The following is a 12,617-nucleotide window of genomic DNA, read 5'->3' as shown; positions in this document are numbered from 1 at the left end:
TTTCCTTTTTTTTTTGGTTAGATAAATCCAAGCCCTTATGACTAGTCATAGGATTATTGGCGCTCATGTTAATTTCCAAAAGCTTTCACACAAAAGGAAGGGGCTAATTTTTTTTTATATTGGAGGAGTGTGTGAGTTGTGCTTGGTTATGATTTACACAGGTGTTAGACACAGGTGTGGGACAGGGAGAAATCGGACCGTCCGAGTTCTTTATTAAAAAATTCGATGACCACAAATTGAACCGTCCGATTAGTTTTTGCTTTTGTTTTTATTTAAAATGAATCGGATCCTCCGTTTACATTTTTTGTTTTTTTTTCTTTTTACTGAAAACGGACCTGTGTTTTGAATTTTTGTTTTTTTTTTATTTTTTCTTTAAAAGAAAACGGACCCTCCGTTTTTAGTTTTTTTTTTTTAAATCAAAACGGATTGTCCGAATTTTATTAAAAAAATATTTTTTTGTAGATCTCCTCTAATCGGATCGTCCGAGTTTCTTGTTCTAAATCCCTCGGTCCGATTTAGCCTACTAACACCACATGCAGGAAAAGCACCCCTATTCTCCACAATGCTGTATCACCCAACACATTTCTCCATATTAAAAATAAAAAGTGAAAGGAAGGACTTTTTTACCTATATACACACGAAAAATTTATTTATTCCCACTCATAAATGAAAACTGTCCTCAAAATGCGCAGCTCCATTTCATACATAGTGGCCAAGAAATGAATTTCAACACCATTTCAGACTAAGTGCTCACGAAATGGGAGCACTATGTCAGGTACAGCAGACACGAAATGGAGATCCCATTTTATGGGTGGCAGTAACGAAATGGACAGACCAAATCAAGGACGACAGACGCGAAATGGACAGACAAGTGTGTGTTTAGATTCATGTTGGTCAAACTGGAGTTTGAATAAAAGTGATTTTGTAGAATTGATTTTGGGTAGAAGTGAGTTTGTGCCAACATGATTTATGTTTGGCAATTTTTACCAAAATTAATTTTGATAAAATAAATATTGTTTAGATAATATTAGTTAAAATCAGTCCTAGATAAATAATTAATTAATTACTAAAAAAATATAATATTAAATTATAATATTATTTTTTAAGTATATTTAATCTTTTTTATATTTTTTTTAGGATTTTTTATATAGTATTTTTTTATAGTACTCTATTTTAGTATATTATAATTTTTTATTATTATAATAAAAATTAATATTTATTTATAAAATTAAAAATAACATATAAAATTGATAATTTTTTAATTTTTTATATTAAAATTAATATTTATTTATTAAATTAAAAATAATATATAAAATAACATATTTTAGTACTTTTTTTAAGTACTCTTAATAATCTTATTTTTATTATTATTTTAGGTTCTAATTTTTTATTTGTTATATTTTTATTATTATTTATAATTAATTTTTTATTTAATTTATCATTTTTAATAGGAACAATAATACATATTATAAAAATTAAAATAATAAATAATGCACAAAAATTAGAATAATTGTTTTAATATTCTCAATATTTTTTATTTAAAAAAAATTATGAAAAAAAACAATAATAACTAGCAACAAATCTAAACGTACATTAAGTAAACGCAGAAGCTACAATTTATTGCTTTTAATGAACGAGCTTTTAGGATGCAAAATCACTTTAGCCTTCAGAAAAGAAAAGTTGCCAAACATAAAAAAACAGCGTTCAAAGCACTTAACCGCGTTCAAGAAAAGTTGCCAAACATCAAAGAACACAAAGCACTTAATGCACTTTTATCCTCTCCAATGTGTTTCACAAACATACCCTAAATCAGTTAGAATATGTAAAAAAAAAGTATGAATAAACTGTACACCCACTAAAGTTATGCAAAGATTCACTAAGAATATTTTCTCCTATGTTAGAACTTAGAACTTAGAACTATGTTGGTAATTAACCTTTCTTATTTATCCTTTTTCTATATTTCATAACTTGTCTCATTGAGCACTCTTATTTAATGATGAAAATTTTTTGCCATCTTGTATATAGCAAATTGTGAAGAAGAAAAAGAACGAAGTCAGTCACTTGTTGGGCCATTTCGTGGCTGGCTCCTCGGAGGTCTGCATTTCGCAGGTGTCAGGGACGGATTGGACTACTTCGTGGGTGTCTCATCTGAGGTGCTCTATTTCATGGTTGCCTAGCTTGATATACAGTCTCTGACATGCACAGGTCCGCTTCTCCCCATTTCTCGTGGAGCAGGATGGAAATGGTGGGTTAAACCATTTCGTGGGTGCCTCAATTGAAATGGAGCTGTGCAATTTGAAAACTCTTTCTATGAATGTGTATTTTGGGAATAAATGATTTTTCCCTGCGTATATAGGTAAAAAAGCCCAAAAAGAAGCACTTAAACAAACTACTATAAATAAAAACCATGAGCAGAGCGCATGCACATATAGCTTCTAACAAAAAGAAAAGTATAGGAAACAACTCTCCTACAAACTAACATAAGCCAAATCTATTATAATTTAAATTTTATAAATAAATAAAAATTTAAAAATTAAAATTCAAAATTCAAAAAAAATTATTTTTTCATTTATTCTAATCACATTTATAATACACAATAAAAACTAATCCATTTTCATTCATTTGGAAATAGTCAAATCTCTCCCTCCTCAAACCCGTCGTCTCCACGAATTTTTGACGTCGCCATCCACCGACCACCGTCGCATCTTTTGCACGCTGCGCGGCCTCTTCCACACGTTCCGTCATCACCGTTCTTCTTTTGTCGACGCCGTCGCCCACCGTCCCGTTGTGAGGCAGCCATCGCCGGTCCTCCATTCACAATGCGCGATCAACTACTCCGATCCATGGCGACTCCTCCACTCACCATGTCCGGCCTCCGTGGCTTCCTCTTTGCAATGCGCCACCATGAGTCTCCCACCGTACACACAACACCGTCCAAGGTCACCATACGACTCTTCTTCTTCTTCTCCTCTCCTATTTGGTTTTGAATGATTCTTTTAACTAATTTTTTTGTTTCTTTTTCCTAAATTTTGGATGATTCTTTTTATTAGTTTTGGATGATTATTTTTTCTATATTTTTTTATGTTTTTTTTTTAGAATTTGGATGATTCTTTATCTTATATTTTGGTGTTTTTTTAGTTTCGATATTTTTTTTAAAGAGAAATTAAGATTTGCATAATAAATGATAAAAAATGAATTAGAGTAAAAAGAGATAATTAATAATCATTAATTATATATTTTTAAAAAATATAATTTATATAATTAATAATTAATGACAATTAATTAATATAGAATGTAATTTAAATATATTTATTAGTTTGTTGTTGATTATATCCCTCTTAGTTTTCTAGTAGAATTCCTAACAAAAACATCAATCATTGTCTACAAAAGTATTTTTCCTATACGTACTATATCTTGGCAATATCTTTTCTCAACCAAAAGGGTGAAAGAATCCTATTGCTTACCTAGCATGTCGACAAAACAGAGAGATTCACATCAAGGGCGGATAGTATTGTTAATGTTGTTGTGATATCAAAATGGTCAAGGTGGATGCCCATTAATATGGACGGCTGATTTTATTTTTAATATTTAACTAGTGTATGACCCCGTGCTCAGCACGAAAAAATTTATAAAAGTAAAAAAAATTATATGCTTCGATATTTAAAACAAAAGTACAAAATAATTATTATTTTAAGAAATTTATAAAATTTTTATCAAAATCAAAGTTTAACTTAAAAAAAGTGAGTAATAATTATTTTATATTTTTAAAGTAAAATAATTATACACTGATACAGAATTTAAAATAAAATTAAAATATTTACATTAGAATACTATTTTTTCAAAGACTTCTCTATAAACAACATTGATGGTTGAATTTGCAGACATTCTTACGTGATCCATAAGTAAAACTTTTAAACCTCTCTTACTCTTAACTCTTGAAAGTGCCATATATAGTTGGCCATGTGTAAAAACTGGTTTGGACAAATACAATCCAACATGAGATAAAGTTTGTCCCTGAGACTTATTAATTGTCATGGCAAACGATACTATTATGGGAAACTGTCTTCATTGGAATCTAACTGCGACGGTTTCATTTGTTGGTAACATATTCATTCTTGGAATCAAAGCAATATGACCAACATTGTTACCCGTTAAGACTTCATATTTTATGACATGATTTCCAAGCTTCCTAACTTGTAGCCTTGTACCATTACAAAGACCACTGGATTTGTCAATATTCCTCAGTAACATCACCGGAACACCAACCTTGAGTATTAATTTATGTGGAGGCAAACCAGAGCAATTTATGCTATTCAGTAATTCAGGACTATAGATATCTAGTTGACTCTCCATATTCCCTTCATCCATACAAATGGAATCCGAACTAAGATATAATTTTTCCCCTCCAGGAATGATAGCCATCAGATGGTTGTTGACCTCTTCAACGATGTCTAGTGTGGGAGCCAGTATAGTTCTTGCTTTGAAAAAAATCCTTTGAAGACATGTTTTCCAAAATATTTGGATAAGAAAAATGAACCAACTCATCAAATGCCTAGTCCGAAGAAGGAATAACAATATCTCCTGGAAGACATATCTCAGATTCACCATCCATATTGTCACCTATTAGACCATCACCAACTTTCAATAACCACTCACCAAATTGCTCTGTCTCATCTTGATCTGAAGCAGTCGTCCCTACAGAGAGTCTCATATTTTTTGTTAGTTTGAGAACCTGACAAAAATTTCAAAGGTAACACGAATTCACAGTTGAATGAACGATGTCTTGTCTCGATCCTCGTGGAATGACAGGAAGAATTTGTCTAAAGTCTCCACCTAGTACAATCACTTTTCCTCCAAAGGGAAAATCTTTGCTATATGTTGGAGAACACCTCATGATATGACCCAAGCATTTATCAGCGCTTCATAGCAGTACCTACTAACGATTGGAGCCTCATCCCAAATTATAAGTTTGGCTTTCAACGGCAACATTGCTTGAGGGGAACCAGGTTTGATGTTACATACAGAATCCTCAGTTATATTCAGCAGTATTTTGAACCTTGAGTGTGTCGTTCTTCCATTGGGAAGAAGTAAAGATGCAATACCACTCGAAGTAACATTTAACACTATATCACCCCTTGAGCGAATCTCAGCAGACATAGGGTTCCAGAGAAATATTTTTCCAGTATCCCCATGACCATACACAAAGAAAAACCCTCTTCATCATAATACACAGCTGTAACAATTTTATCGAATGCATATCTCTGCTCAGGTGTTGCGATGGCTAACATGTCTGAGGCATTTTTCTTTAAATCATCCATGTTAAAGTTTAGATCTTCCCTAATAACACTTTCGGTTAACAAAGAACTATCAACTTCAGTTGCTAAAGGCATAGGAGGATAGTCTTTCAAGGTTTTACTATAGGAATGTAAGATATTGTCTATATCCATTAAGCACAACTGCTTAATCTCATCATCTGACATTGTTAACTCTGCATATTATACAATACTAAAAAAATTCAATTAAACTAAAAATGATCAATAAGAAAAAACTTTTATCACTGTAATTAATAAAAACTCACCCCTCATGTTCATCACGGCTCTCTGTCGATACAAAATATCATCTGAGAGTTCATGCCAACATCTATCCCAGACATGTTCTGGTCTTGAGATATTGTTGGATGTTAATAGAATGACAAATAACCTCCTAACATATGATCCTGAGGCCCATGAGATTGCTTCCTTAATTGCATCAATAAATTCTTTGTCATCTTACAAGAGTTCAAGGACGAAGCATGCATCTCTATACATAGTATAAATTGTTCCTCCTACTGTTCTTATATCTCGAAAACTCATACATCCTCTTTGAGTATTCAAGAGAAGTCGTTGGTAATATTCTTCAGTATTTGCTGCAAAAAACTTGGTTAAAATCCCACTTTTAAGTTGTTAAATGGATTAAGCTACGCTATTTTAATTATTATGTAGCTACACATCCGCATAAGAATAAGTTTCCTAAAAAATATAGAAAATAAAAAATTGTATAATCTACAGATTATAACTGTTGAAAGTTATTTAAATATTTATTTTTTAGTGTAGATAAATCGAATAAAATGGACGTGGGGTACAGGCTATTAAGATTTTAAATTTAAATCATTAAATAAGTAAGATCAAAATTGAATATAAACTTGTCATTACCTGCAGGTACATGAGTCAACCTTCCAATTGCAAAGCTTTTCTTTCGAGGAAACCACTTTGAAGAATCGTCCTTCCAAACAAACTTGGTTGGAAACTCAAGATAAGTCAGACTTCGAGCATAGGGATATGACATGTTCGCCGCCATCCATCCCAAAAACATGGACTTATGAGATATTGCTCTTTCGACGATATCATTCACATTAGAAGTTTCACCAGAAACCAAAGGTTGCTCATCCTCCAAATGGAATGGAAGTCTAATCACAAATGGTTCTTTCTCTTGGATTTCGTATCCAAATAGACGCCAGACTGCCTCACATGCCGAAATGTACCTACAATTGTAGTAATTCCTAATTTCGTCAACAACTTGTGTGGCTTCTGACAGATCACCAGCATTGTATAGAGTAACTGTTACGCAGTCATTACCCTTGTGTACATACTTAAACAGATACTTAATAGAACTTGTTTGACATGTATATTCCACCTTTATGTGGCACCCAAACTTGAGCAACAATTCTGGATTATACGGAACAATGAACTTATTGTCTAGTACACATTCCCTTTTCTTCACTGTTTGACCGTTATCAGTATACCTTTATTTGGGAAATCTGGCCTCATCAATGAGTGTTCGCTGTCTAAACTCTTTAGGATAGAACTTTGAACATGATCCATTCTTCATGCAAGGTGAATTCTTGTTGTACGGACCACATGGACCATGTACCATGTAATTTTGAATAGCTCCATGTAGATTTGGCCTTTCATTTTCATCAGGAATCTCAGCTGTTATATGTTTGTCTATGTCATCTGGTGTTTATGGCTTGAACTCGTTACTCATGAATAAAAGGATATGTGCATGCGGAAGCCCTCTCTTTTGAAACCCTACAGTGCAAACGTCTGAAAATTGAAAAAGACAAATGAGCAAAGCATTACAACATAAGATTTTAATAAAGCGTTGCATAAACACAGACTTACATCCCAAAATTTTTCCAAAGATTTTTTCCTCTTTTAGGTCATCAATCAAACCATCAAGCTTGATCTTGAAAACTCGACACAATATATTAGGACGGTCTTCTGCCTTCAATCCAATGGAAGTCACTTCTTTTTTTATCTCATCCCATTCAGGGTTACAGGTCATGGTGATAAAATAGCTAGGATATCCTGCATATCTGCAAATTGCAAATGCATCTTTACAATTATTCATCATATACCTAGGTCCACTGGTAAAAGTACTGGGAAGAATGATTCTTTTGCTAAGCCTTGCAGCATCTACATCCCCGATTATAAGATTTTCATGTAGACATTTGTATTTATCAACCCTCAACTGTGGTTGTTTACACCTAAAGAATTTTAACCTCTCTGATTCCACCATTGTGTAGGCATCTACCAGAAACTGTTGGAATAATCTCTTTGATCTCAAAATTAACGGAGATTCACCCGTCCTTTTTTGTAGTCGAAAAGCAAAGAATTGTCACAAAGTGATTGTTTTGTTTTTCTTTGTAGGCCTAGCAGAGATAGAATCTGATGTTTCAATACCTAAACAAAATCCATCCTCCCCATACGAAAACAACAATGGATATTGCAAGGCTAAATAAGATGGATGAAAAACATCAATCCGCTGGAGCTTTCTAGATTGACTCTCTATAATAATATCTCTATCTTTGCTAAGTTGTTCGACATCGCCAATAATCAATGCAGCCACTTCAGATGCAGATGGCAAGTTGTATGTCTTGCCATCTTTAGTCCTTTTACTAATCAACTTAAACTTTATGTTTGTGCAATTTTTCTGTTGGTACCTATCTCTTGCATAGCGAAAATTTTTTGCCAAACTATTATATTTGTCTAGCATGTTTCTTAATATTGCAACAATTTCTCTATCCCGCTCATTTATAGCTTTATTGGAGCTACGAAAAAAATAATAAAATTTATGTTATTTTCTCTCACAGATAAGAAATAACTAAAAAATTTGACTGTTTGCATGAAAATTACCGAAGTGTGCCTATTCGATTATCAATCTCATTTTCTGTGTTATAGATATATAGCTGGGCAAATGTTGGTCGCAAACTATCAGGAGGAAGTAAGCTACCAATGCTATGGTAGTTTTGACCCCAAGCTTAAAAATTGGAGGAGCAGTCCCATTGTTCACCCCTCGGTCAATTTTTCTGGCCATTGATGTAAAATAAAACATTGAATTAAATGTCCTTATATTTTTTCGTTAGATTATTAGCGGGTCCTTGTACACTGGAGTATGCTAGAATTGTAATAAATCTATGTTATATAAATGATTTTCAATGAAGTATACATTTTGTTAAATATTGGTGTATGAATCATTTGGCAATCATTAATTATACGTACTATTTGTTAACACGGACAGTGGAGTTCTTGTCAATGAGGGATCCGTCCGTAGAGTTAAAGATTTAGATCTTATCTCTGATGTAGAAGGTCTTACATAATTAGGAGTATTTTTCTGTCAAATTCCATGTGAGGCACAGTGTAAACCATACATAGATAGTTGCTTCCCTATGAATGAGTAATGAGAAATATATAGAAAATTTTAATCATTAAACTGATATAAATTAAATTTAGATAAATATGAGTCAATTACAGTGAGAAAAATGTCACCTTTATCTTCACTGGATTGTAAACTGAGAATATTAGATGAGGTACCAGTTTCTCGACACACTGTTCTTTGACTTGTAGTAATCTGATGCACATTTTTATGTACGTCAAAATTTGTATTATTATTGTTCTTCGACACTTTTAAGTCAATGAAACCCTTTTATTTGGTTAATTATGTTTAACTCTTGCTATATGTTATGCTTTGAAAGAGATGGTTAGGCTTATTTAAAATCAATTATCTTTAACTTATTAGGCTAACTGAATCATGAATGATAGAATTCAACAACAAAATTTATCAAGAAATAATACAAATAATTAGTTTATACCATTATTTTCTTAGACAGAGTATGTAGTGTGTCAATGTTAAAAAAGTATCGTGAGTCATACCTTGGTACATAGAACCCGTAGTCTTCAACGCAATTGGGACAGAAATATCTTTTCTCAAGTTCTCTTAAGCCACGACGACACTTCTTACATCCTTTGTACCACCAACCAAACTCGGTCTCAACTTCCTTAATTGTCCCAGCAGTAACAAATACAGCATCCTAAAATCAATGGATGTAAGGGTACAACACAACAATTGAGATTATGATCCAACAAACATTAGACATAATAATTGAAAAAAAAAGGAAGATTAATAAAGAAAGAATTTTACCTGATTATGCTCCTTTATCTCGACAATTGTTTTGTAGATTGACATACGCAAAAAATCTTCCTCAATTGAAACAGGTTGATCACAGACCAGTAGCATTATGCTTTGTCCGTCAACAGGATCCAATTTGTTCACCCTTACATTTTTAAATCAAAATTTATGAAATTTGCTAATAGTTAAATAATCAAAAGCCTTGTATAAATATTCTGCTGGCCACACTACTGATCTATACACTGTACCTTGTAAAGAAATTCCTGGCAGCTGGAAACTCAACATTGATAAATAGTTTCGAATTGTAGATTATGTTGGAAACACCCATGACCCCTACAAAAAGGCATAACAAATTAAAGAAAATACCAGAAGCATATGATGACACAAAACATGCATTCAAATACCAGTAAAATAAATAAACCACTATAAAATTTCATCTTGCCCATTTGGAGAATAACCACATAGGTAAGACATGGGTGTTCCTCCAAATATTTGATCAAGTTAAAAGCCAAAGTCTGCCACAACGTTACCCTTAATTTCTGTCCACCCCTATAAGAAATAGGAATGCTTGTAAAGTAAAGAGAGGCACAAAATTGCAAAATAATATTTTAAAACAAAAGCTACTATAAAAAAGATATTAAGCATTACTCAAGATCATCAAGTTCTATCATGATATAACTTGACGGCTTCCCGTCCCATGTGAACTCGACCAAGTTACCCTTAGAGGCAAGTTGACCTATCACATCTACAAAATAAAGGCACCAATCTTTCCATTAACAAAACTCTATCTGCTCAAATTTTTGTCAAAAAATGACATATCTTTTTCAAAGTTTCATCCATGTTGAAATCAGATTTTTTTAATTTTCTTAAAAATAAAAATATAAAAGACTGTTAATAAATAGTTAGAGCCTAGAAATTGAAGTTCGTGAAGAAACGAAAAATAAATAGGTTAGTACTTGTTACCAACGATTCCTTTAAAGGTACTAATTCTTTAGTTGTTATATATATGAAATCTATGTTTAGATGTGTTAAAATAAAACACAAAATAATAGAAAACAAAGCCAATAATTAATGAATTGAAGAATAATTTTACTAAATAATACAATTTTTTTAGTACTATACCTATAACAAAAAATGACGCATCAGCCAATTCAAATGACATACATTAAATATAGACATATTATGTAATACAAAAATTATGATAAATTATTTTGCGTTAAATATAGACTTCAAAGAATTAAACAACACATGCGTGATAGATTACTCTAACAAAGTACTTACCAACTAAATAACCATTTTCTTTAGACTCTGCATGAATTTTTTTGAACGGAACAAAATTGAATCTGTTCAATGAAACTGAAGAGTCTTGTACCGGACGCACATTCGTGTCCCTGTTGAAGTTTATTCTAAATTCGTGTCTAGTAGGCTTGAACTTGATGGTATTCAAAGAAATTGTGAAATTAGTGACCACGTACACGTTGCCCTCAGCGAGTAGTAGGCCCTCGAAGATAGGAACAAATATGCCTTTAATAGAGCATTGAATTGTATCCCCCTGAATGCATTAGTTTTATAGAGTCATAGATAAATGAGGTTTATTGCTCAGTCATTACGAAAATAAATCTCAAATGCAAAGAGAAGATTTTACCTCTTCATCAAGGACAACCATCTCAATAGGTGCCTTCACCCCAGAATTTGCAAAGTGAGAAACGGTCCAAAGTCTAATGACATGTACTTTGAGCTTTCACACCTTATGCTCTGGACCAGCATTGATAAACTTGATGAGATCATACCTAAAAATCAAAGTCTTCATATTTAGTGAAAGATAAAAAAAATATTGTGAAATTCACCACATGGCACATGAATTCACCTAGCTGCCATTGCTACCTGCCACAACAAAATTACTCAAATATTATGAATTTCAATACAGATAAATAGTAAGTATGGTGATCATCCATGCTATATTATAGAGAGTCACAACACTGTTCAGCCCCAGTATTGGTAAGGATTGCAAAAATCTTGACGTTTCTATCAAAATCCAACTAAGAAAAAAGACGAAAAATTTTTGGACTATTCAGGATTAAAGAATCTGAATCATATCAATAAAATAAAATAATTATCAAAATTAGGATAGAAATTAACGGCCATTGCTACCTGCCACAACAAAATTACTCAAATATTATGAATTTCAGTACAGATAAACAGTAAGTATGGTGATCATCCATGCTATATTTATAGAGAGTCACAGCACTGTTCAGCCCCAATATTGGTAAGGATTGTAAAAATCTTGACGTTTCTATCAAAATTCAACTAAGAAAAAAGACAAAAAGTTTTTGGACTATTCAAGATTAAAGAATCTGAATCATATCAATAAAATAAAATAATTATCAAAATTAGGATAGAAATTAACGGCCATTGCTACCTGCCACAACAAAATTACTCAAATATTATGAATTTCAGTACAGATAAACAGTAAGTATGGTGATCATCCATGCTATATTTATAGAGAGTCACAGCACAGTTCAGCCCCAGTATTGGTAAGGATTGCAAAAATCTTGACGTTTCTATCAAAATCCAACTAAGAAAAAAGACGGAAAGTTTTTGGACTATTCAGGATTAAAGAATCTGAATCATATCAATAAAATAAAATAATTATCAAAATTAGGATAGAAATTAACGGCCAACATTTATTGTGTTTCATTTACATGGTAAAATGCGGTTTAATTTTGAAAAATCAAAATAAGAAGCAATATATGCTAAAGAGGAAATCACCGTATTTACATGCAATAATTAGGTACTGTAAATCACAAAAAATTTTGAAAAGGCATGAAATTATTTTATTTTTGTATGTTGGCAAATCATCATGTATCATAAATACTGGCATTTCAAGACGTACAGAATAAAAAGGGTATGAAAATAAGATTTGATATATAGCACCAATTTTTTGTTTCTTAATCTGATATAATTCCCAAAAGGTTTGTTAACAGTTGCAAACCTTCAATATGACCAAAGGATGTGTTGATCGCAGCAAGCCATTTATCTCTTTCACCCTGCATCTGTTCTATAAGCATTCTCTTTTTATGATCCTCAGTCAATTGCTTCATGCGCTTGACCTTCAGCCTCTGCTATTGCTTTAACTATAATATTTTCTTCTTCTATCTCAGCACGCTCTC

General features: G+C 32.3%; 2 protein-coding genes across 2 annotated transcripts; both read right to left on the bottom strand.

The window, feature by feature from the left end:
- Positions 1 to 4,065: 4,065 nt before the first annotated feature.
- LOC107637287 (uncharacterized) lies at positions 4,066 to 4,422 on the bottom strand. The gene has a single exon (XM_016340719.1). The coding sequence runs from the start codon at positions 4,420 to 4,422 to the stop codon at positions 4,066 to 4,068; it is 357 nt and encodes a 118-aa protein (XP_016196205.1).
- Positions 4,423 to 4,552: 130 nt separating this feature from the next.
- On the bottom strand, positions 4,553 to 7,557 carry LOC148569488 (uncharacterized). The gene is made up of 6 exons (XM_088485080.1): positions 7,397 to 7,557; positions 7,161 to 7,354; positions 6,845 to 6,992; positions 6,192 to 6,781; positions 5,133 to 5,488; positions 4,553 to 4,732 (listed from the first exon to the last, which is right to left on the bottom strand). The coding sequence occupies exons 1-6, from the start codon at positions 7,555 to 7,557 to the stop codon at positions 4,553 to 4,555; spliced, it is 1,629 nt and encodes a 542-aa protein (XP_088341206.1).
- Between the last annotated feature and the right edge of the window lie 5,060 nt (positions 7,558 to 12,617).

Source organism: Arachis ipaensis, chromosome B4 (assembly GCF_059453495.1).
Source record: "Arachis ipaensis isolate K30076 ecotype BB chromosome B4, ASM5945349v1, whole genome shotgun sequence".
NCBI lineage: Eukaryota > Viridiplantae > Streptophyta > Magnoliopsida > Fabales > Fabaceae > Arachis > Arachis ipaensis.
Note: the sequence above shows the minus strand (reverse complement) of the source record. Positions and strands in the feature narration are given on the sequence as shown.